Genomic DNA, 27147 nt, shown 5'->3' with positions numbered 1-27147 from the left:
TCTGGTGCTTAGAGTTGGTGTGTTGTAGCTTCACACAATAGAAAACTACCTCCAAATGGTAAGTATCCAACTTCATTCTTGCTTATTTTCATTTGATTCCTAAACATGTAAAGAGGTCAACCAACTTGCTTTTCTTAACCATGTAGATTAAAACTGTTTTACATTAACGGAAAGTTCCTTAGTAGAACGATTAAGCAATTTTCTGACAGTACGTTGAAAGACACTGATGGCGACTTGTTTCACCTCCCGTTCTCTCAAAATCCGAGCTTTTTGTCCGTCTTAGATGACCCCTGTTGTCAGCAGGGTATTAAACACCAGCTTTCGTTATTACCTTCTCTTGTACAATCCAGAGGAGTGGGATGAAATTAAATTCGGTTCACACAGATTTGCCTTCGTAGTTTTCTTAAATCAATCTAATGGTGTGATAGTTCCTTTAAAACGATACGGTTTGTTTCCTTTCTCACCCTGAGTGTGTGGCCCGTTTCATCTGATCTTGTCGCTGACATGTTACAGCGTAGTATTCGTGAACCAAGCTTCATGAAATCAGTCAGAAACATATACAGCAAATTAACTGATCCTTCGATCTGGCTGATTCCTGAATACCAGATGTCAGGATATCCCATTTTACAGTTTTCAAAGTATCTTCATATGATTTGTGTACTGTTAGAGAGAACAGATTTCAAAGAAAACGAATATTTAACTTTCATTATAAGTAGTTTTGCTTTGCGTAAAGAATTGTTCACATCGTGATCACTCGATATGTAAACAGGCAGATTTGTGTTTTACTTCTATAGTACCATATCTTTTACGTAAAGATAAGGGAAGTAATAGAATAGGTAATATCTAAGTATTTGTCAAAACGATTTAAAGAAATCACTGGAAATCGATATGGAGATGGCCGGACAGAGATTTGAATCCAGGCACCTCCGAACACGACTGAATTGTTCTCCAACTCATTATAAGCATTAGAGAAGGTTCTCATTAGCCAATGCACAACAGCCGTCTGTGACCCACGGAGGCAGGTCCATGGAAGCAAGTAACGGGTTAAGTTAACTCTCATCAAGAGCCTGGGGTGTCAAGAAGTCTGAGGGAGGGCTGAGGTGTTGTTTGTTTGTGTGTGTGTGTGTGTGTGTGTGTGTGTGTGTGTGTGTGTGTGTGCCTGTATTTAGGAAAACTGTAAGAACAGAAAATTGGAATCATTCATCACTTCAAAGACTGAAATTTCGAGTTCTGACGGGAAACGAAGGTGTGAGTTTAAATTATCTGGTAGTTCATACATTCTGTATTATCGTCTTTTCTTAGAGTTTTGTTAGAGCCATGGGTGTGAATTCTGCCATTACTGTGTTATTTCTAGGGATTTTTTGGGTGTGGGGATGGATGTTGTAAAGGTGGGGAGGCAGTGTTATGCTGCTATGTTGGTGTGGGAACTATCACCAGGAGGTTTTCCGGGTGTAATGAACAGTGGGATGGGAGTGACTTCGTGGCTTAGGGTAGGACCCTGCGTGGAAGACCACATTGTAGAGGGAGGTAATGAATTCTGTAGATAAATGAGAACATCCTCTCAGGTACAACAAGTAATAACTGGTGACAAGTAGCAGTATTGTATGTTTTGTGAAATATCTATTTGACATATTGCTTTTAGTAATTCGCTGCGCACTTCTGTGATCGCAACTGGAATAAAAATGTGTCTGTGACGAGTTCGTAGAAAGGAACGTGATATCGGAGCGACACATGTGTGAGCAGTAGAGCTCGTGAAACATTTTGGGTGGATGCAGACAGATATGTGTAGTTGGTGTGTAGGACATTGCGGCATGTCAAGAGTTGTTCCAAGAAACAACCAACATAACGACTATCGTCAGAGAAGTTAGACATTAGGAAATGGTTTCCTATTTAATTATCTGTGAATTTTTAGTAAACCTTGTAATTACTATGGGAGTAATATTTTTTTGAGCTGTGGATCGCTACCAGGACGAGCATGCTGCACGAGCGGTATTACATCATCTTGGGTGGTATTCGTATACTAACTCCGTCATTAAAATTTGCATAGAATAAACTATGGAAGTTTTACATTTGGAAGAAATGAGTAAGGTTGAGGCTTTTAGTGGGCATACCGAACAGTCGTTGTGGTCCTGCCTGGTGGCTCATCTGGTCGCCAATAGCATCTCCTTCATAAGCTATGGGAATTGGATTATCAGCTACGTTTTGTACATGTGGATAAGTTCAGATTGTATGATAAGCTCGACGAAATGTATCATTAAGGATTAACGTATTGTATTTGGACAGAGAATGCATAAATATATTTTTAATATTGTCTGGGAGAGGGTACTTGTGTGGAGGACGCTGTAATGGTGGCATTGTGGTATAACGTCAGTGGAGGCAATTGGGATGATTCAGCTCAGAACAGGTTTCAGAAGAAATGGCTGTGTTCGTTGAAAAGGGGTGTGATCATTACAGGGATAGACGGCTTGAGGGTATGAATGAAATGCGGAATGGGCAGCAATGAAATTTGTTGGACGTTGTGAGGTCTTTGGAATGTAAGAATACTTCCACCGATCATGAATTTCGTGATGTCTCCAACAACTAGACGTAGTTGTAGGTGTAGGTGTAGGTGTAGGTGTAGGTGTAGGGACTTGTGATGAAGAGAGGTGTCGACAGGTCTCGTGGCAACTGAGAACCTGGTTCATTTGTCGAACGCTTTTGTTTCAGAGTTTTTGGACAAACTAGGATGGTGCCAGCAACGAATGTTACTTGCAGGGGACAGATGTCGTTTTCACATTGTTTAAGGATGAGACTGGATTCACAGTTTTACAGTCAGTTGTTATGAAACGCGTTAGGTATCACTATGATGGGTGTGGGGTCTAAATGAACGTCAAATGCTATATGGGAAATTTTCTGGATGAATCTCGCCGAAGGTAAAGGCTGGAATAGTTTTTGCAACCGAATCTTTGTGTGAAATCATCTGTTACATGGATACGGAATTAAGTGTTTTCAGATTACACATGTGGGGCATTCCAGAATAATTAATTTCTGGTCTAGACAAGAAAGGAGGAATACATGCGTCTGACACAGTGTGCAATGGGTCAAAACATTTTGTTAGTCAACATATGCAGATAATTTCCTTTTCTATCAGTTTTATTAGAGTGAGAAGTGTGAAGGGTTCTTGTACCAAGTCATTTCTAGTTTATTTAGGATTTCCATTTGATGATGTCGAGAAGGGAGAAGGTGGGAAACTGTAATGTGATGGTGTAAGACAAAAATCCATTTGCATGGCTTCGGATCTTGTTTTGCCTTGTTTTGTAATTTCCCAGGTTTTTACTCCATACAGACAAATATGTATTATTGAGAATATTATGAAAAGGATAGATTGCTACTCACCATACGAGGTGCGGCTAGAAAAAAACCGGACTGATGCTGGAAAAAACATTTATTTACAATTATTTACAATTTCATGTTATCTCCTTCAATGTACTCTCTTCGTCGGTCTCTACACCGCTCCATTCGAATTTTCCACTGTTCATAGCAATGCTGCAGATCATTTTGGGTAGGTCCATACATTACTTCCGTCGCTTTTTCTTTTACTGCTTCAACAGTCTCAAATCTAGTTCCTTTCAAAGCTGACTTGACTTTAGGGAAAAGAAAAAAGTCACAGGGGGCCAAATCAGGTGAGTAGGGTGGATGATCTAAGATGGGAATGTTGTGTTTTGCCAAAAACGTCTTCACTGACAACGCACTGTGAGCTGGGGCATTGTCTTGGTGAAGGATCCATGACGTTTTTCTCCACAAATCGTTCCGTTTTCTCCGTACTCGCTCACGTAGGGTAGCCAGGACGCTAATGTAGTAATGCTGATTCACTGTTTGTCCCTCTGTACCCAATCAATGTCCACAATCCCTTTGATGTCAAAAAAAAACAATCATCATTGTCTTGAATTTCGATTTTGACATTCGGCCATCTTTAAATCGTTTAAACCACTCAAACACTTGTGTTCGCGATAAACTATCATCGCCGTACACTTGTTGTAACATTACAAACGTTTCACTTGCAGATTTTCCTAGTTTGAAACAAAATTTGATGTTAACACGCTGTTCTTTCTGTACACTCTTTCTGTACACTCAACATTTTCCGACGCACAGACAAAACGTCAACTACTTAAAACAGACGCCACGGGCAGACTGAGTGCAGGAGGCAGATGAAACTCGAGCAGTAGGCGGAGCGAGAGTCACGTGACAGGCCACGCGACTTTCAGCCTTATTGCATTCGTTTTATTGTTTCACCAGTACTAGTCCGGTTTTTTTCTAGCCACACCTGGTACAACAGCAATTTGGGTTGCAGACGACGAATAGACTGCTGAACAAGTGAGCTTTCAGCTAAAAGACCTTCTTCTGAATTACACAACGTATACACGCACATTCACGCAAACACAAGTCATATACACACAACCGCTGTCTCTGAAAGCCATGGACAGGCTGCGAGCAACAGCGCATGATGAGAGAAGCAATTGGGGTGTAAGGAGAAGGAGGAGACTGAGGCAAGGTGGGAAAGGTGTTTGGGGGGGGGGGGGGAGGCAATAAAATGCTGCTTGTGGGAGCATACTGTGAGGGAGGTGGGTAGGGCAGCTAGCTGGGTACAGGTAAAAAGATAGGTAAAAAGACTGTGGGTGTGTTGGTAGAATAGAAGGCCTTGTAATGCTGGAGTGGGGAAGGGAAAGATGGGTGAACGACAGTTAGTAAGCAAGGTTGAGCCCAGGAGTGGTGGGAGAACATATGATATATGTAGGAGAGTTCAGAAAAATTGATGTTGATAGGAAGGATCCTGAAGGCACAGGCCATTAATCTGTCATTGAAATGAAGAATGTTGTGTCAGGCAGTGTGCTCACAAACTAAGTGGTACAGCTGTTTCTTGGCCATAGTTGAATGGCACCCATTCAGCTTGTCGTTGGTTATCATACCCATGTAGAACACAGCATAGTGAAAGGTGATGCCTGTGTCTGGACTGGAGTAGTAGGAGGATGTACAGGACTGGTCTAGTATCTAGGTCTATTACAGGGACATGAGCCACAAGACATGAGGTTAGGAGCCATTGTTGAATTGGGATAGACAACGATATTGTGCAGGTTTGGTGGGTGGCGGAACATCACTGTGGGTGCGTGGAAAGGGTAATGAGTAGGACATACCTCATTTCAAAGTGCACCGAGAGGTCATCGAAACCGTGGCAGAGAATGTAATCCAGTTGCTCCAGTCCTGGGTGGTACTGAGTCATGAGGGGAATGGGTCTCTACGAGGTGGTGCAGAGATAAGGCGTTGGAGATCGCTTTCTGTACAACGCTGGGAGGGTAACTACAGTCTGTGAAGGCCTCAGTGGGATCCTTTATACGTTTCGAGAGGGACTGCTCGTTACTGCAGATGCAATGGCCATGGATGGCTAAGCTGTGCCGAATAGACTTCTTGGTATGAAATGGGTGTCAGCTGTCGAAGTGGAGGTATTGCCTGGGTTAGTGGGTTTTGTAGGGATGCAGGTACTGATGTAGTCATCTTTCAGGTGGAAGTGAACATTGACAAAGACCATGTGAAGCGAATGGGGGAGAAGGTGTTGAGGTTGTGGGGGAGTGTGTCCTCAACCTCACTGCAGATCACAAAGATACCAGTGAGTTTGAACCAGGTGAGTGGTTTGGGATTATGCGTGGTTAGGAAGGAATCACCCATGAATAGGTTGGCATATAACTGTGTCATATGCCCATTTTTGCACCCTACATTTGTTTGCAGGTGATGTCTTCATAAAAGAAATAATTCTGGGTGGGGGTATAGTTGGTCATGGTGACCAAGAAGGAAGTTGTAGGTTTGGAATCTTTTGGGTGTTTTGAAAGGTAGTATTCAATAATGGCAGTTCCATGGGTATTAGGGATGTTAATACAAAGGGACACAGCATAAACAGTAGTGAGCAAGGCACCATGTGGTAAAGGAATAAGAAATGTGGAGAGTCAGTGGAGGAAATGGTCGGTGTCTGGAGAGTAGGCTGCAGGTAATAGGCTGAAGGTGTTTTCTATCAGAGCTGAGATTCTTTCAGCGGAGGCATAGCAACTGGCCACAATGAGTGTTCTGGGTACCATGCCGAAGGTAGGAGTGTGGGCAATGGTAGCAATGAGGAGAGAGATTGGGGAGAGGTTCTGGAACAGAACAAAGGATTTGAAAAGATACTGGAGATCGTACAGAATTTTTGGATCGGATCACTGTGACAGGATTAGTAGGTGACTGAACCTGACAGCTTGGCGCGTCCTGCGAGCATTTAATTCTTGTGGTTTGAAACCACGTGATAAAGACTTTTTCAGCTGGTAGGAGTGGTTTCGAACCACAAGGATTACCTGACGAAAGGACACCATCAGCTATCAGATTCGTCCATCTACAAATCCTCCCACAGTTCTAAAGTTCATAAACCCAACCACCCAGGACAAGAATTGTGGCCAGTTACTGTGCCCCCACTGTTCTCTCTGCTGCCCGCTCCCCACTGTCCCCCTCCCCTCACCATCTGTTTAGGTGCTGAACTGCTAGTTGCCCTACTCTCTTCCCACTTTGTCCTTGAGTGCTCCCACAAGCAGCACTTTACTGTCCTCCACCCCTACCCTGCTATCCTTCCCCCTCCCACCCGTAGCATCCTTCTTAGCATCACCACCTAGATTGATTCTCCCATCACGTGTTGTTGTTTGCAGCCAGAAGGAGTGGTCATGAGTATGTGAGTTGTGTTTGCGTAAATGTGTAATGCGTGTGTATACGTTGTTTCATTGAGAAGAATGTCTTTTCGCTGATAGCTTACTTCTAGAGCAGTCTTTTTGTTATGCCTGTCTGCGACTCAACATCTCCACTATATGGTCATATGGTGAGTGGCAATGTATGCTATTCATAACACTATCACCACACCCTCCTGGCTTTTTCCATTGTTCAGTTTGTACTATTGATTCTTATAACATCTTTTGGTATTTTTGACATGTATGGAAAACAAATATACACAGTTCTGTAGTTACCTTTGTATTCATTTTTTCTTAGATAGCAACAGGCAACAGCCTCTAACTGCTAATGCCAGCTGAATTATGGATAGTACACCCTTGTGAAGTTCACAACAGACTACTTCCACAATAGGCAAAATAAAGTCTAAGGGTTGGTACCGACAACTGACATATGGCCCACTCTGGATGTAGACATAACTGATGTTCGAGTTAATTAGTATTTAGCAGTGTACTAACAAGAATGTAATCATTCTCTGTGTGTATTTGAATGCTGACATCCACTGGTGGTAAGTTCCTGTGGAACCATACTGCTGAGGTCATTGGTCCCTAGACTTACACACTACTTGATGTAACTTAAACTAACTTACACTAAGGACGACACATACACAGGACAGATGTTGTAGCAGGTGCAGAAAGGAAGGGCTATGGTGCACTAATCAACGATGGTACGAATGTCACTACTACGACGCCACACTTCCCCTTTTTTCCATTTTCATAGCTGATGTACCATGTACGTACATATGTACTAAAATAAAATTCTCTGGGGAATTCCTTGCCATACAGTATAGCAATTTCGAATTATTTTTGCAGAGTCAGGTATTTAAAATGAAAACTGCGTTAAACATGTACCAGTGCACACGCCTCAGCATAAGCTACAAGCATTACCTCTATTTCGTATTAACATTCGTTGGATGTGACAACTCGCAATTAGACTGTCACCTTCCAACTTAGCGTAGATCTGAAGCTACGATACACAATAAAGATTTCGAAGCGGGGACATGTGCACCTTAGTCACCAAGAGATAAAAGACTTGTATAGGAATAAAAAATAGAATCGAGTGGTAACAGTTTTCCGGAGAGGTATCGAACATGGTGGCCTGGTCTGTGGTGGATTTGGTAGAGAGACTCATCTTCAAAGGGGTTCACATTAGAGCATGCGCGATCGAAAACAGGTAGCTGCTGCTTCCCTTATCCGACTCGATCGTAGCACGGCTGAGTGTAATTTCAGCACTCGACGCTGGTTTCTGTAATAGTATAGTTACAGCGTACAGAGCTCTACAAAAAATATTTTTTTTTCGTTTATTTGCATACCACCAATCATTCGAAGAGAAATGGCGTACTAATTATAGTGCGCCATTTACAGAGTGCTGTGGCAAATTAGCACGCGGTCACCAGCCGCCACAGAGTATTACTTTCTGTGAACACTCTTTCGAGATCGGCTTTACGCAATCGAGTGACTCGTGTGAAATTTCCTGGCAGATTAAAAGTGTGTGCCGGTCCGAGACTCGAACTCGTGACCTTTGCCTAGGTTTGCAGGAGAGCTTCTGTAAAGTTTGGAAGGTAGGAGACGAGATACTGGCAGACGTAAAGCTGTGAGGACGGGGCGCGAGTCGAGCTCGGGTAGCTCAGATGGTAGAGCACTTGCCCGCGAAAGGCAAAGGTCCCGAGTTCGAGTTCCGGTCCGGCACACAGTTTTAATCTGCCAGGAAGTTTCATATCAGCGCACACTCCGCTGTAGAGTGAAACTTTCATTCTAGAAACATCCCCCAGGCTGTGGCTAAGCCATCTCTCCGCAGTATCCTTTCTTTCAGGAGTGCTAGTTCTGCAAGGTTCGAAGGAGAGCTTCTGTAAAGTTTGGAAGGTAGGAGACAAGGTACTGGCAGAAGTGAAGCTGTGAGGACGGGGCGTGAGTCGTGCTCGGGTAGCTCAGATGGTAGAGCACTTGCCCGCGAAAGGCAAAGGTCCCGAGTTCGAGTTCCGGTCCGGTACACAGTTTTAATCTGCCAGGAAATTTCATATCAGCGCGCACTCCGCTGCAGAGTGAAAATCTCATTCTGGAGTGACTCGTGTGTTCGTGGACCAGTCCGTGTGACCGACCACTGGTGGAGTCACGTCCGTAAATACAGGAAACCTAGAGCAAATGGTGACCCACTTTGGTACCCTCCCTCCTGAAGTGGCGCGCACCGACACTCGCTGTCTGCTGCACAGTACTTCCGGTCGCGGTTCGTCCCTCTCCTGCTGGCGCTGCTGGTCGCTGCCGGCGGCTCCCTGGCGGCCTCGCCCCCTTGCGGCTGGGTCTCCGCCCATTACGCAGACGTCGCGCTCGCCTGCTATGGCCCCCGCGTGACGGCGCCCCCGCGCCTGCTGCCTGCGACGCTGCAGACGCTGCAGCTCTCCGGGACGGGCATCCGGGTCCTCCGCGGCGACACCTTCAGCGGCCGACAGCTGCGGCGCCTCCGGCTGCTCTCCGTCACGGACAGCGCCCTCAGCAGCGTCGAGGCAGGCGCACTCTGCTCGCTCACAGCTCTCACCGTCCTCGACTTGAGCAACAACAGGTGGGCGCGCCAGCTGAGGCATAGAATGAGATAAGCATTCTTATGGCTGAACGGAAACAAATAATACCTGCATCAAAAAAGTTTTGCACCATCTCGGTTCCGAGATATCCGGAAGATGTACACAAACCGGAATAGAGATCAGTATAAACAGCATTTCCGCCCTTCTCATTGCTCATGAAAACCATACATCTACATCTACATCTACATCCATACTCCGCAAGCCACCTGACGGTATGTGGCGGAGGGTGCCTTGAGTACCTCTATCCGTTCTCCCTTCTATTCCAGTCTCGTATTCTTCGTGGAAAGAAGGATTGTCGGTATGCTTCTGTGTGGCCTCTAATCTCTCTGATTTTATCCTCATGGTCTCTTCGCGAGATATACGTAGGAGGGAGCAATATACTGTTTGACTCCTCGGTGAAGGTACTGAGCGTCTCTCCTGCAGAGTCTTCCACTGGAGTTTATCTATCATCTCCGTAACGGTTTCGCGATTGCTATATGATCCTGCAACGAAGCGAGCTGCTCTCCGTTGGATCTTCTCTATCTCTTCTATCAACCCTATCTGGTACGGATCCCACACTGCCGAGCAGCATTCCAGCAGTGGGCGAAGAAGCGTACTGTAACCTACTTCCTTTGTTTTCGGATTGCATTTACTTAGGATTCTTCCACTGAATCTCAGTCAGGCATCTGCTTTACCGATGTTCAACTTTATACGATCATTCAATTTTAAATCACTCCTAATGCCTACTCCCAGATAATTTATGGAATTAACTGCTTCCAGTTGCTGACCTGCTATATTGTAGCCAAATGATAAGGAATCTTTCTTTCTATGTATTCGCAGCACATTACACTTGTCTACATTTAGATTCAACTGCCATTCCCTGCACCATTCGACAATTAGCTGCTGATCCTCCTGCATTTCTAGTACAATTTTCCATCGTTACAACCTCTCGGTATATCACAGCATCATCCGCAAAAAGCCTCGGTGAACTTCCGATGTCATCCACAAGGTCATTTATGAATATTGTGAATAGCAACGGTCCTACGACACTCCCCTGCGGCACACCTGAAATCACTCTTACTTCGGAAGACTTCTCTCCATTGAGAATGACATGCTGCGTTCTGTTATCTAGGAATTCAATCCAATCACACAATTGATCTGATAGTCCATATGCTCTTACTTTGTTCATTAAACGACTGTGGGGAACTGTATCGAACGCCTTGCGGACGTCAAGAAACACGGCATCTACCTGGGAACCCATGTCTATGGCCCCCTACATTGTATGTTGTTCCACCATACAGCAAAACATTCATAGATGGTGGTCCACATTGCTGTACACACCGGCTCCTCTGATACCCAGTAGCACGCCCTCTTGTATGTATGCATGCATGCCTGTATTCTTCGTGGCATACTATCCACAAGTTCAAGGAACTGTTGATCCAGATTTTCCCATTCCTCAACGGCGTTTCGGCGTAGATCCCTTAGAGTGGATGCTGGGTCACGTCGCCCGTAAACAGTCCCTTTCAATCTATGTTCGACAGCGTTCACGTCTGGAGAACATGCTGCCCACTCTAGTCGAGCGACTTCGTTATCCTGAAGGAAGTCATTCACAAGATGTGCACGATGGGGGTGCGAACTGTCGTCCACGAAGAAGAATGCCTCGCCAGTATGCTGCCGATATGGTTGCACTATCAGTCTGAGGATGGCATTCACTTATCCTACAGCCGTTACGGCCCCTTCCATTATCAGCAGCGTACGTCAGCCCCACATAATAACCACTCCGTCTTCAGACCACGAGTTGCCTACTGGGACCATCCGACCGCCGTGTCATCCTCAGTGGAGGATGAGGAAAGGAGGGGCGTGGGGTCAGCACACCGCTCTCCCAGTCGTTATGATGGTATTCTTGACCGAAGCCTCTACTATTCGGTCGAGTACCTCCTCAATTCGCATCACGAGGCTGAGTGCAGCCCGAAAAATGGCAACAGCGCATGGCGGCCTGGATGGTCACCCATCCAAGTGCCGACCACTCGCGACAGCGCTTAACTTCTGTGATATCACGGGGACCGGTGTATCCACTGCGGCAAGGCCGTTCGGCCCCACATACTGCCACCCCAAAGCAACAAATATGGTTCAAATGGCTCTGAGCACTATGAGACAACATCAGAGGTCATCAGTCCTCTAGAACGTAGAACTTCTTAAACCTAACTAACCTAAGGACATCCCGCACATCGATGCCCGAGGCAGGATTCGAACCTGCGACCGTAGCGGTGGCGCGGTTCCAGACTGCAGCGCCTAGAACCAATCGGCCACAACAGCCGGCCCCAAAACAACAGGGAACCTCCACTTTCCTGCACTCACTAGACAATGTGTCTAAGGCGTTCAGCCTGACCGGGTTGCCTCCAAATACGTCTCCAACGATTGTCTAGTTGATGGCATATGCGACACTCATCTGTGAAGAGAAAATGATGGCAATCCTGAGCGGTCCATGGGGCATGTTGTTGGACCCATCTGTACAGCGTTGTAAACATTATTCAACATGGTGGCGTTGCTGTCAGGGTTCCTCCGAGCCATAATCTGTAGGTAGCGGTCGTCCACTGCAATAGCAGCCCTTGGGCGGCCTGAGCGAGGCATGTCATCGACAGTTTCTCTGTATCTCCTCTATGTCCGACCAACATCGCTTTGGTTCATTCCGAGACGCCCGGACACTTCTCTTGTTGACATCCCTTCCTGGCACAAAGTAACAATGCGGATGCGATCGAACCGCGGTATTGACCATCTAGGCATGGCTGAACTACAAACAACACGAACCGTGTTCTTTCTTGCTGGTGAAATGACTGAAACTGATCGGCTGTCGGACCCCCTCCGTCTAATAGGCGCTGCTCATGCATGGTTGTTTACATCTTTGGACTGTGTCTGCGATACAATATCCACAGTCAACGTCTATCTTCAGGAGTTCAGGGAACCGGGGTGGTGAAAAACTTTGTTTGATATGTATATATTCAAAGCTATCGATCTGTCGATCCTCAGTCATTGGGATATCGGGCAGTTTCACTGATACGAGCTATTACATACTTTGTTACAATACACTGTTGTGTCCGCCACCGTAGCTAAGCGGACACCGCGCTGGCTCGTCATGCCGCGGGCCCTGGGTTCGTGTTGGAGATTTTCTCCGCTCAGGAGCTGGGTGTCTGTGTCGCCTTCATCACCATCATTTCATCCTCATCGACGCGCAAGTCGCCGAAGTGGCAGCACCTCAAAAGACTCAGGCGATCAGATTTACCCGTTGGGAGGCCCTCGCCACACGACATTTCAACACACTGCTTGTTGGTGAGGTGACAAAGAACATGGGGTACCCCCTAAAAACGTGTTGGACGTCCATTTACCCGGCATAGTGCAGAAGACGTGGCATGGACTCCACAAGCCGTTGGATGTCTCCTGCGGAAATACTGAGCCATTCCGCCTCAGTTGCCGTTCATAGTTGCGAAATTGTTGCCAGTGAAGGATTCTGTGCACGAACTGATCTCTCAATTACGTCCTGTAAAGGTTCGGGAGGGTTCATATCGGGCAATGTGAGTGGCCAAATCATTCGCTCGAGATGTCCATAATGTTTTTCAAACAAATCGCGGTGACATGGCGCATTGTCATCCATAAAAATGACATGAAGTCCATGAATGGCTGCAGATGCTCTACAATCAGCCGAACATAATCATTTCCAGTCTATGATCGGGTAGGTTGGGTCAGAAGACACAGTTCATTCCATGTAAATACTGACCACACCACTAGCTTGCACAGTGCCTTGTTGACAAGTTGTGTCCGTCGGTCCGTAGGGCCTGCGCCGCTCTCGAACCGCACCGTCAGCAATTACCAACTCAAACTGGAACTCACCTGACTAGATCACGCTTTTCCAGTCGTCTACGTTCCAGCCGATATGTTCACGAGCCCAGGACAGGCGCTGCAGACGATGCCTGCTGTTAACAAAGACACTCGTGTCGGGCATTCGCCGCCATAGGCCAGTAACGTCAGATTTCGCCGCACTGTCTTAATGGATTCGTTCGTCGTACATCCCACATTGATTTTTGCGGTTATTTAACGCAATGTTGCTTGGCTCTTAGCACTGACAACTGTATGTAAACGCCATTGCTCTCAGTCGTTAAATGAAGGCCGGCGGCTACTTCGTTGACCATGGTGAAGGCAATGCTTGAAATTTTATATTCTCGGCAGACTTTTGATGCTGTGGATCTCGAAATATTGAAATGGAATATGCCATGCGTCTAGTTCCAACGACAATTGTATATTTGCATAGCGTTATCCCATAATACTGGCAGCTTCAGTGGCTCTAGCCTGGTTGGACGTCGCTTGAAACACCTAGTATGACACACGATTCCATGCTCCATCGACTCAACTCCAGCGTTCTTCAGTCTTAGGGTCTGGCGTTTAGTGGCGTGCCACAACCAGATGTATTCCACTGGTGAGAGATCTGGAGAACGAGCTGGCCTGAGAAGCGACAGAACACTCTCTGTACCGAGGTAGATCAGCGCAAATGGAATGAGATGGTTGTATAGCATTTACGGTCGCCTACGGCTAGTCTTTTTATTTGACACCACTTCGGTGACTTGCACGTCGATGATGATAAAACAATGATGAGGACGACACTTAGTGCGAATGAAATCTTCGACTCGACTGGGAAGCGGAGCTGGGCCCTTCGCATGACAGGCACACTGACCGCTGGAGGTGACAGGTCAGCATGTCATCAGCAGTGTATATTCTTGTATTACCTTATTCAAAGACACCTCGAAGAAAGGGCACAGGTATCAGCTTTAACATGACAGGAACGTTGCAGCCGCTATGACATGTACCAGATAAGCGAACCCAAAGTATCCGTGTTTTGTGCTCAGTGGTACTCCAAACAACAACTATTTGGCACGTATGACGCTGACGAACGTAGTCTGGCAAAGTTCATTCTCCTCAGGGCCTCCGCAGACCAACTGCCTTGATCGTGATGCTATATGCAAACTGCGACTTCTGAAAAGATGATAAGGTGCCAGTCCTGTTTTCAATATCGGTTGCACCACTGCTGGCTCATCTCTCTCTACCATCATGTGTTGCTGTGGTTGCCATGCTGGCATTTCACCCAACATGGCGTCATTTATGGTCTTTCTGAAACGATTTATTCCATATTCCACCACGTTCCATATTCCCACGATAGTCGTGGGATCCTGACCGGGATGAGATACGATACAGCCGTACAACAAATAGTAGGCTTGATACGCCACTTTCTTGATGCTTATTCTGACATGTGCTGATTTCCATTACTCCTTCTTACACGAGACATAACACAATCATAACCAACATACAAATGCGATTTCTGAATGAAAAACCCACTGTGTGATCTTTTCCTTATCGAGAATTAGCTTTTTCCCTGTGGCTTCACCTTTTGTATTGATTCCACACTTATACTGAACACACGCTCTCCTCCCCCTCTCCACCTCTTCCTCCCACCTCTGTTTATCTCCACCTCCCAAATCTCTGTGTCTCTTCATCTGCTCCAGCGTCTCTTTGTCCACTTTTCAACGCATCTCTCCGACAGTATCTTCCTTTCATTCTGACCATATCTCTCTCCCCCTCTCTCTTTCCGCCTTGCCCTCCTCCTTTTCCACCTGTCAATTAGCCCTGCACACCTTCCAACTGCCTCATGCATCTCCTGCTGTTCCCCTCCCCTCTATCCATTTCCTCCTCTCCCTCTATCCATCGCAAACTGTCCCTAGCCATGCTCATTAGCATGCTAGCCCCTGAAATACAGTTCAGTAAAGCACAGCACGTCTTCCATGCAGCATGGGCTGTATACATTTGCCTTTGACACGCAGACTGCCATGCAAAGCAGATTGATAGAGAAGGCCGATATTACTCCAACACAAAATGCCTATCACGCAGGACTGGAAAATCGTTTCTTGCTATTGACATGTAGGGTTCTCACCAAAACAGGTTGGTGTGGCTGTCCAATACCATACCCACGCATGTCTGGTGTGCATGGCAGCCTATGCGCCAGGGGATGGGAAAACACGGTTTTTACCATACCTCCACTCCTTCTGGAGCTGTTATAGCGCCACTACTCGTTAGGCATGACGTTCCTGTTGTTTCTGTGCTAAATTTGATTGAAATGGATGCAGGGGTTTTGGGGATCCCAGGCATACACACATATATATATGTAACAGATCTACAAGAGGAAATGCAATTTTTTTTTTCTGTAAGCAAGTTGATTTTTTTCAGAATTCCAATACACCATGTTATTCCCCAGTCTTTCGGCTACAATTTCCATTCGGTGCGACAGCCTTATGCCACCTTAGTGGGGAGGCCTATACGCCCTCGTGGTACGACACTATCGGCCGATGTCAGAGGCAACGTCTGGCTGCATCAAAAACTTCCCCATTAATAAATTCCCCATCATCCTCGCACTGCTTCCGACATAACTTATTATTCATTGGGCCAAACAGGTGGAAGTCGGAAGATGCGAAATCCAGGCTATATGGTGGATTAGGAATAACATTCCCTGGTGACGAACGCGCTGAAGTCGTTTCAAGAATTTCCTGGGGGTAGGACATTACACTTGATTTTTGTACCATGAAGGAGGACTTCATACGGAATAAGTCCTTCAGAGTCCCAGAAGACCGTAGCCTTAACTTCACTGGTTGAGGGTGCGGCATTGAACTTTTTCTTCAGAGGAGAGCCGATGTGGCGCCACTGAGTCGATTGCCGTTTTGTTTTCGGTACGAAGTGATGAACCCATATTTCATCGCCTGTGAGGATGTTCGACAAAAAATTGTAACGATCACCCTCGTAACGCATGAGAATTCAGCTGAGATGGTCTTTCGTTGACCTTTGTGTTCTTCTGTTATGCGGCGAAGAAGCCAGCGGGCACACATCTTTGAGTACCCCAAGCGGCGAACGAGTGTGTCAGCACTGCCAACGGAGATGTCCGCTTGTGCAGCGATGTGTTTGATTACGACCTGTCGATCACATCGAACTAGTGTACCCGCACATGCAATACTGCAGGAGGCACAGCTGTGCTCGTCCGGCTGATACGCATGAGATTGGACAGGTCTGCGAGACCATATTGCCACGATGTCAGACGCCTCGCCCAAAGACTCACCGTGGTTTTTGTTCACAGACAGGTCTCCGTAGACATTCTGCAGGTGCGTATCTCCCATGCTCTGGTTTTCCGCCAAAAGAAACTAATGAGGGGTATCTGCGTGGATCGCACCTCCATTACGGACGCCATTTTGAAGACTACATATAGCGCCGCCACCTATGGGAACTTCATGAAACTATAGGGGCTGAAGCCGGAGTATTTCGCAATGCCCCACAATAAATTTCGCATTATTAATAAATGTGTTGCATTACTTGTTGAACGACCCTCGGAGATGGCATTACTACTCCCACATTGTGCCCTGAAATGTTAATCAATTGAATTCCGAGCATGGAGTAGACTCCGTGTCAATTAGACGTTGGCTGGATGCCACATTGACGGTCTTCATCTACATCTACATCTACATGATTACTCTGCAATTCACATTTAAGTGCTTGACAGAGGGTTCATCGAACCACAATCATACTATCTCTCTACCATTCCATTCCCGAACAGCGCGCGGGAAAAACGAACACCTAAACCTTTCTGTTCGAGCTCTGATTTCTCTTATTTTATTTTGATGATCATTCCTACCTATGTAGGTTGGGATCGACAAAATATTTTCGCATTCGGAAGAGAAAGTTGGTTACTGAAATTTCGTAAATAGATCTCGCCGCGACGAAAAACGTCTTTGCTTTAATGACTTCCATCCCAACTCGCGTATCATATCTGCCACACTCTTTCCTATATTACGTGATAATACAAAACGAGCTGCCCTTTTTTGCACCCTTTCGATGTCCTCCGTCAATCCCACCTGATAAGGATCCCACACCGCGCAGCAATATTCTAACAGAAGACGAACGAGTGTAGTGTAAGCTGTCTCTTTAGTGGACTTGTTGCATCTTCTAAGTGTCCTGCCAATGAAACGCAACCTTTGGTTCGCCTTCCCCACACTATTATCTATGTGGTCTTTCCAACTGAAGTTGTTCGTAATTTTAACACCCAGGTAGTTAGTTGAATTGACAGCCTTGAGAATTGAACTATTTATCGAGTAATCGAATTCTAACGGATTTCTTTTGGAACTCATGTGGATCACCTCACACTTTTCGTTATTTAGCGTTAACTGCCACCTGCCACACCATACAGCAATCTTTACTGAATAGCTTTGCAACTGATACTGGTCTTCGGGAGACCTTACTAGACGGTAAATTACAGCATCATCTGCGAACAACCTAAGAGAAATGCTCAGATTGTCACCCAGGTCATTTATATAGATCAGGAACAGCAGAGGTCCCAGGACGCTTCCCTGGGGAACACCTGATATCACTTCAATTTTACTCGATGATTTGCCGTCTATTACTACGAACTGCAACCTTCCTGACCGGAAATCACGAATCCAGTCGCACAACTGAGGCTAAACACCATAGGCCCGCAGCTTGATTAGAAGTCGCTTGTGAGGAACGGTGTCAAAAGCTTTCCGGAAATCTACAAATACGTAATCAACTTGAGATCCCCTGTCAATAGCGGCCATTACTTCGTGCGAATAAAGAGCTAGCTGCGTTGCATAAGACCCAGGTTTTCTGAAACCATGCTGATTACGTATGAATAGATCGTTCCCTTCGAGGTGATTCATAATGTTCGAATACAATATATGCTCCAAAATCCTACTGCATACCGACGTCAATGATATAGGTCTGTAAATCGATGGATTACTCCTACTACCCTTCTTAAACACTGGTGCGACCTGCGCAATTTTCCACTCTGTAGGTACAGATCTGTCGGTGAGCGAGCGATTGTATATGATTGCTAAGAAGGGAGCTATTGTATCAGCGTAATCTGAAAGGAACCTAATCGGTATACAATCTGGACCTGAAGACTTGCCCGTATCAAGCGATTTGAGTTGCTTCGCAACCCCTAAGGTATCTACTTCTAAGAAACTCATGCTAGCGGCTGTTCGTGTTTCAAATTCTGGAATATTCCATTCGTCTTCCCTAGTGAAGGAATTTCGGAAAACTGCGTTCAATAACTCCACTTTAGCGGCACAGTCGTCGGTAACGGTGCTGCAATTTCAACTGCCAGCAGCTTATTTTAATCGTAAAATAACAATCTTAGTCACACCATTCCTCTTGTTCACGTATCAAGTGCTGCATTGTTGATTATCTGGTTAGAAGCTATATAATAGCTTAGATTTTTCATAGTTTTAATTTCTCTTATATTAGAAAAATTCCTCCTAGGCGTCGAGAGGGAGCGGTAGTCGAGGTCTCATCTGTTTGTTCCAGACTTCGTCAGGTGGACGCCTCCAGCTTCGAGTGCAACCGCCATCTGCGCCGTGTCGACCTGTCTGGCAACACTGGTCTCCGTCGACTGCCCGCGCTGGTCAGCGATTCCATTGAGACTGTGGATGCCGACCGCTGCAGCATCGCAGACGTCGATGTCGACGACCTGCGAGGACTGCCAGCTCTCAAGGTCCTCCACCTGAGTGGCAACCCCGGCCTCGACTGCCGGGGCGTCATGCGGAGACTCGCTCCATCTTATCCGTCACTGGTGGTCGTCTGTGATGACTCGCAGGCGTTCTCTGGAACAGCCAAACTTTCCAGCGCTCAGTCGCCTTCTGATACCTCGAACAATTCACCGCAACACGTGACATCTACTGAGACGGACACAAGGCCAGAGATCGACTTCCAAAATTCAGTTACGCAATTACATATCGAAGACCAAAAAGTCAGTACGGCAGTGACGCCCTCTGAAACGGTTGCGGGGCCAGAGATCGACTCCAAAAATTCTCTCACACAGTTACATATCGAAGACCTAAAAGTCAGTACAGTTGTGACATACTTGGGAACGGTTACAGGAAATCACATCGACTCCAAAAATTCAGTTACAGAATTACTCGAACAAAAAATCGATACAGCTACAAAAAGTCTCTTAGACCTTACTACAGAAGTTCCTATAAAGCACAGAGCAGAGACCTCTACACAGTCGCCTCACGGTTTCACGAAAATTAAAAGCGAAAATATTTTTGTGGTTACCAATCCAAAAGAATTCTATGAACTTGATTCCATTTTCCTTATCTCTATGGGCGTATTGCTGCCGTTGATATTGTTGTTAACACTATTGGTGTTCTACTTGAAAACAAAAGCTAACGATTAATGGCCTTGTTGACTGATTCTTTCGTAGAGTCTAGGTACAACTCCACGCGCGACTGGTATCTGCCTCAGAAAATAAGAAAAGATATAGCTAAGCGACAGCAAGAAGAAGAAATGCTAGTAGTACATCATTTCGTCAGCAGATACTCAGAAGAAGACCTGACTTTTGACGCACAATCCCCCCAAATTGTGCTGCGAACCTGTTCGAACTTTCACGATAGGCGGAGTCTAATGATACAGCTGTTGCGTCACTGTTAACGGACCTGAGAAGCAGTTTCGCAGCACAAAGCCAGGGATTTCCTGGGATCGAGACTGGGAGGTTGTTCTTGCGTTCATTGGTACATTGTACGAAACGATTTATTACTAAGCAATTGTTACAAAGATTTACTAAGCACACGGAAGCGAACATATGAAAGAAATCACAAAATGTGAAGCTACAACACACCAGCACCAGAACCAAACGTCTGTTGTGAAGCTGCCCAAGGTACAGTGAAGCCATCAGTTTGAGAACAAAGCCGGGGTAAGTTATGCTAGAGTGGTCTAAATTTTCTTAAAACCATCAGTTTCTCAAAACTTTAAATTTTGGTACAGCTAGTATTTTTAAGAGTCATACACTAACAGTATTGCTTGAACAAGTTGGTAAACTGCATTAATCAGGACAACGCTCTCATTATTAACGGTATATTAATTAAGGTGTGTTAGGGCAACGAGAATAATTCTACGCTTCGCAGTGGAAGTGTATGTTTCAGGTAAGAGTTTCACTTATTCTACGATGTATTCGTCTTAAAAGACAATGCAATTACTCCAAAAGTCAAGAGTGCAGTTATTGATGCGAGTATCTGGAATTTACGTAAAAGTCATCACTGCCATTTCTTCCTCATTATCTCAATGTTACTGTTGATTAAACACAGTTGTGGGCACGTCCATCCATTCTAACGAAACAATATTATGTTCTTCTCCACTTGTGACGTCTTCTCAGTGACTTTTTCATATAGTTGGTCCAGCAGATTACATAGTTTCGGCAAATTATTGCACCACCCTTCTCAATGTAGCCAGCAGAATCTATTTTGTGTTCCAGGAAATGCTGTCGGTTGATCCTTCGTCGTCACCACAGCAGAGAGTCCCTAGCTTCCATTAAGTGCGCTCACCGCTGCTTCGATTTTGATTAGATTCAATGAACCCACAGTAACAAAACGGAGCACAAGATTTTTGATGGGACCGATGACCACGCTGTTTGGTCCCCTTCCCCAAATCAACCAACCAACAAAATTTCTTAAATTAATTTTAAACAGATTAAAACATTGTTTATATGTTCGGTTCGTATTTTCTTTGCGTCAAAATTCCATAGAGGTGGCACCCACCTTTCTCATCAAACGTTTTTCTCTGGATCCTTTTCAAGAGAAACATGACACCATAGAGTTCAGTTACGCATTTATTAACAGACATCCTGTATAGCGACAAGCAATATTAAACAATGAATATTATAGCACCACTGCATATCATTTCCACCATTAAACGAAAGACAGAAAATACACGTAATTTGAAAATCCGTGACAAGAAAACTGCCCCCAGGTAAAGCTGACACCTGTCTTACGTTATAATTTGTACCAATCTAATATTAACAAAGTAAGTAATAATTCGAAAAAGAATCATCTCCAGTACATTCAACTGGATTACTGACAATGACTCTAGTTGTATTGGTGTATACTGTTTCGCTCTGAGGCCAACTGCTGTAGAGCAATTCTGCGACACAATGGTTAAACCTGTTGTGAAAGTTTTTTGTGTCTCCTGTAAAATTTATTTTCTGGGAAATGGCCCCTTTTCCAACACACCGATTAGGTTTTAGACAAAACATATATAGGAACAGCTACGGGCGATACTGATTCATTTTTAATTTTATTATTGTAGTCGGTCAAACTCGCCATAATTTTACATATAATACCAGTTTCGGCTGGCATATTAATTTGCTGGCAGTGGTGAAATATATGCACATTATTGCCGCAGCTGCATCACCTTGTTCAAACAGTACTGGTCATCATGTATGGCTTTTGATCCTAACAGTTATACCAATTTGTATTTTTTTAAGAATACTATCTCTCTGACAGTTCGAGAACTTTTCTCTTTGCCATAATATTTCAATAGAGTGTTTGTTTTCTTTGATCTGATGGTCTTATATGTTTTAGCAGCTGAACAGTAATTTCAACTTCCCACCGTTTCTCCATGTTTGCATATTAATTTTAAAGATTTCAGTGTCAAGCCATCTGATTCATACCAATAGCATTCATGCTTCTTACTAATGCAGTTGTGTTTGGTTTTTCCGCAGATTCACGGAGTCACTGATTTGAACTTTTCGTCATAAAAGCCGACTGCAGACATTACACCATGGCACATAACGTCCATCACAAATCAGTGAAGAGAATTTCTTCCAAACGCTATTGTAACGAAATGTACAAGCTTCACAATAATGAAAGAAATAAAAAAAATCGTAAAATAAATTCTGCCTCGAGTCTTACTTATTTCATTCCCAGGTATTAATTTCCTCGTTATGAAATGTTCTGATGCTACTTATGCATAAAGAGAGTATTATAGTCATGTCTGAAACACAGACCATTAATTAACCAATTTATTTTTTTAATTTGTGAGAATATTCGTTCACCAAAGGCACCGGATTAATGCATGACCTCCGTGTTCAGAAGAGAGTGCGGTGTCTCCGTGATGCTTCCGGGCTCTCGTGGCACCAGTAATTGAGATGTTCCTTTTTATAGACAACATACGAACTTGGGTCTATTTTCTAGCATGCGATTGTCATGAAAGCTACACTAATTACGAAACATCAAATTTAAACCAAGAAGACCCACAGAGACTGCCTTAGGGACTAACGGTGACCACTTTTTAAATTAGTTTTATTATATATTTCTGCCTCATGCTGAAATAGGTAATCATTTTTAAAGAAGAACCATTTACCACAGAGTATACATGTAGACCAAAATTCTGTCTTTCGTACTAAAAGGAAGTTAACAGATACAGAACTTCTATATTTTATCGATTGTTATCGTTGTAATGTTTCATTTATTCCTTTTTTTTAAATATGGTAGCTTACAGAGATGTAAAATACATTGCTTTGAGCGAATTTATTGAGGTCACCCTCAATGAATGTATGAAAACTTTTTAAGTAAATTCGGGCGGAACAGTTATGCCTGAAACATATTCCTGAACTTAGGTAGACTCCTAAGACTGTTTTATCTTCTTTAGTGTTGAAATGACAACAGAGGTAGCTGTGCACAGCAAAGTTACACTAAGCAGAGTCGAATTAAAAATGTCAGCCGTAGCTGCAACTAAGCTTCCTGCTACCGTAAGTAGAGAATGAATTCTTCAAATTAGTAACGTACCAACGATTTTAGTGGTATTAAGTTTCGGAACCACATTGGTTTTTTACCAGTAAATATCTGTATAGAAAATTATTGTACTTACGTCAATTTTCGAGAAACGTGTTCATTAGGATCTAGTGATGCCATTCTTTAGTTGGACAAAAATAAAGATGCCTTGGTGACTTTTTCTCAGTTTGAAAATACAGGGACAGTGAAGCTTCGTGGAGTCTGGGCGAGACGCAAACTGGGAGTTACCTAAGGAGCCAGTTATTTATTCCGTCTCTACAACTAAGTACTTAAGGATCTCATAAAGCTGTCTTTATATATGTTGGGGTGATGTTCTTCTTCCCATTTCAGTTTATTATGATTGTCTTCAAAATCGATGAACAGTTGATTCGCTGTCCAAGTTAGATCACATGGCGTAATATTATTCCTTTCGTTTTCTGAACAGAATATCTAAACTCATGTGCTGAGAAACACAATCCAAAAATTTTTCTCGCAAATTGGATACAGTCTGATGGCATTACTGTACAGTGGTCTTCCGGCTAGCTCCACATATGATGGCTTGCGCAGCCAATGCGGAACAGCCATGGCAGCGCTGGTATTTCACTCCACAGGGCCGAAAAATAGTAACAGCACTGGAGTTACGTATTTTTTGGAGATAGTTCAGAAACTAAATACAGTGATCTGTACATGACTTGTGTGTCAATTACACTGTGGCAGAGACAAACAAGGATAATGCGAATGCTTCATCTGTGTAGCAGATTCTCTAGATAGTTTTATGTCCGTAGGTCGTACGGTAGTCTGTACTGCACGTATAGATTGATGATTCCACAATTAACTCGAGAATTTATATTTATTGCAGTCTCACCAGCGAAACGATAACAGAAATGATCGTCCTTGATATCAGTGTGAGCGTAGCAACAACAAGAGTCTGTCGTGGTCTGAATCGTGACGCAGATCCTCAGGTAGGTCGTGACGTAACCACTGCTGCTCAGCTACACCGTACCACTCAGGGAGAGCGCTGACGGCTTCTGAGCTGCGTACCGGAGGGATGCGGCCTGGTGCAGACTCGTCTGTGCTCCAACAGGTGTGACACCGAGGCGTGTCCGCGGGAGCTCTGACCCGTTCATTTTTATTTCGTCCGCTTCCACCCCCCCCCCCCCCCCATCTCTGCCCCAGCCAGATGGATCGGGAGTGGGATGTCAATGGATGCAATTAGCTGCTCTTCAGCCGCACGGGAATAAACATTGAAAAAAAAAATAATATAACAGCTGGATATGGCGGTTGGCAAAAATAATCGTTTTCTACAATAAAAGACCTATCGTCAGTTACATAAGTTAAAATATAAAAGGTTGATTTGGATATTAATTAAAATAAAGACACTCATGAAAGGAAAAAGTGTTGCACACAAATATATAGAAACAGATACACAATTACATAAGATAAAACGGAAAGGCGATCTGTTGACTGATTAAAATAGCGACATAGATAAGTGAAGAGATCAGTGAATTTAGACTGTCAGGGATAAGGGTATCATGGGAACTTAGCACTTATTGTCTAGGAGGGAGTCTATGCGGGTGGATGTTTGGAGGACGGACTGGGTAACGGAAAGAAGGGTGAGGCTCCGAAACAAGACTTACGAAGTGGGTGGAGAGGACAGGAATGGAAGGGAACCCTGACGAGGCTGGACGGAAGGAACCTCCTAGATCTGGTAGAACGTGTATATATCAGGGTGGGTTACATGGTCGGGTACGGGAAGGCGATTAATGTTCCGTTGGGTGAAGGGTGTGGAGATGTAGCGTTGGGAAATGTGGTGCTAGAAGTGCGTCACAGTACCAGGATCAGTGAGCACGGGATATGCTAGTGTGTGGTTAGTATCAAGTTTACGGGTAACGTAGGATACTCAGAGGTGTTCAAGATGGAAGAACAGGCTGGCGAATTTTATAATCTGGTAGAGGCTAGGCGGAGTGCGTGGCGTTTGAGGATCCCTAGCGCGTGATAAAGGGAAGGAGCGGAAGTCCATGTCACATTTGCATGCCAGAGGATGGATCCGATCAGCGTGCGGGTGATTGGGGAGGGGTGAAATCCCCATGTTCAGTCGATAAATAGTTTTAGCAATTTTCGTCTACTGTTTGCTTTCTGTCGAATGGTTAGTAGATGGAGCTTCCATGTTACTCAATGATCAAGTGTTACTCCAAAATAGTTTAATGTTTTAGTTAACTGGATACGACGATCGTATATGGTAAGGAGAACCTCGTCTGGTTGGAAACTGCGTGTGGTTCGGCCTGTAATTATTGCCTGGGTTTTGGTGACCGCTGGCTCGAAGGCTTCTTCTGAGTAGGTTGCTCCCGTTGGTCGTTTGAATGCAGTAAATTATCCGAAAATGTGTCTGCCGTTATCTGATCTGTGGTGGTAGGTAGTATGGACTTCTAGGTGTACTGGCTGTCTTCAAGCGTGCCTTAAAGTGATAGATACTAAAAATAAACTCGCATGGTCCTACTGCCTGTCAGGAAGGGCCAAGGGCCGCATAAAGCATTCGGTATTCTTCGCATGGGGGCGTTCGGTGATGATTGTGTCTTCTGATACAGGTCTGCTGCGTGTTCCTGAAATCGTGCAAGCACAGTTGGTTCCCTCGTAGCTTCGTGAAGATAGCAGGCTGAGAACCTGAAGCGTGCACCACGGCTTAAGAACACCGCGGCGGAGGAACATCCGCAGCCTCTCGGGATCACTTGTCAGAATAAAAACGTTGCCGAACGAATAACTCTTAATGCATCTATTAAATGAAGCTTACTGCCAGAGGAAGATGGGTTCTGTGCTATCAGTGGTAAATGGTTTCCTTTAACAGGTATCTTTTTCATTTCGTTAACTACAACTGTTCCAGAATTCTACTCTTTATCCTGAAGGTTTGACTTTTGGTTCTAAAACTATGTTTTCAGATCTAATATTGGTTACTCTTACCTGCTGCTGAGGATTCGAGATGGTTGATTAAAAGCTGTGTAGGATAGTACTAGGCAGAAGACATTCGAAGTAGTCGAGATGTGGTGGTACAGAAGGACGTTGAAAAATAGATGGCCTAATAATATGAGAGACGAGAAGTTTCCCTACAGAATCGTCGAGAAAGGGAACATATTGACAACACCGACAAGAAGAAGGAACATCATGATAGGACATGTGTTAATTTATTTATTTATTTACTCGTCAAGTTCTGTAGGACCACATTGAGAAGCACATCTCTCTCCAAGGTCATTTAACGTGTCAGTACATGAAATTACAACATAAAAGTAATAACAAATATAAAATGTTTATGAACTCAAAAAAAGTCAAGCTATAAGTTTAAGTAAATGCAATCAACAATATTTTGTAGCAAAAGAATCAGCTAAATTTTTCTAGGAACTCCTCAACAAAATAGAGTGAGTGACCCTTCGAGGAAACTCTTCAGTTTCATTTTGAAAGCACTTGGATTACTGCTAAGATTTATGAATTCTTGTGGTAGCTTATTGGAAATGGATGCAGCAGTATACTGCACACCTTTCTGCACAAGAGTTAAGGAAGTCCGATCCAAATGCAGGTTCGGTTTCTGCAGAGTATTAACTAAGTGAAAGCTGCTTGTTCTTGGGAATACGACGATATTGTTAACAAGAAACGTGCGTAAAAAATACGTATATTGAGAGGACAATGTCAAAATACTCAGACTAGTGGAGAGGGGTCGACACGTAGTTCGTGAATTTACACCACTGAGTGCCCTTATCGCCCGTTTCTGAGCCAAAAATATCCTTTTAGAATGGGAAGAGTTACCCCAAAATACATTACCATACGACATAAGTGGATGGAAATAAGCAAAGTACATTACTTTTCGTATCGAACGATCACTTACTTCAGATAGCGTTCAAGTACAAAAATGGCAGCATTAAGTCTTTGAACAAGAAAGTGGGCTATACGCAACAGTTTAGTGACTATCTGAGCACCTAGAAATTTGAACTGTTCAGTTTCATTAATCATGTGCCCATTCTGTGAAATTAAAACGTCGGATTTTTTTTTAAATTGTGTGTTAGAAACTGTAAAAACAGAGTCTTACTGTGATTTAGCGTTAATTATTTTCTGCGAGCCATGAACTTATGCCATGAACTTCACTATTTGAAGTCGAGTCATTGTTGCACGCAACAACCTTTACTACCACGC

At 44.4% G+C, this 27147-nt stretch overlaps 1 protein-coding gene across 1 annotated transcript; it reads left to right on the top strand.

Moving 5' to 3' along the window:
• Nucleotides 1-22092, top strand: LOC124622315. Its single transcript, XM_047147992.1, has 4 exons — nt 1-58; nt 8984-9330; nt 18731-20117; nt 21921-22092. Exons 1-3 carry the CDS (start codon nt 56-58, stop codon nt 19599-19601), a joined length of 1221 nt encoding a protein of 406 aa, XP_047003948.1. The 5' UTR covers nt 1-55; the 3' UTR covers nt 19602-20117; nt 21921-22092.
• Nucleotides 22093-27147: the final 5055 nt, after the last annotated feature.

This window comes from Schistocerca americana, chromosome 7 (genome assembly GCF_021461395.2).
Source record: "Schistocerca americana isolate TAMUIC-IGC-003095 chromosome 7, iqSchAmer2.1, whole genome shotgun sequence".
NCBI classification, from domain to species: domain Eukaryota; kingdom Metazoa; phylum Arthropoda; class Insecta; order Orthoptera; family Acrididae; genus Schistocerca; species Schistocerca americana.
Note: the sequence above shows the minus strand (reverse complement) of the source record. Positions and strands in the feature narration are given on the sequence as shown.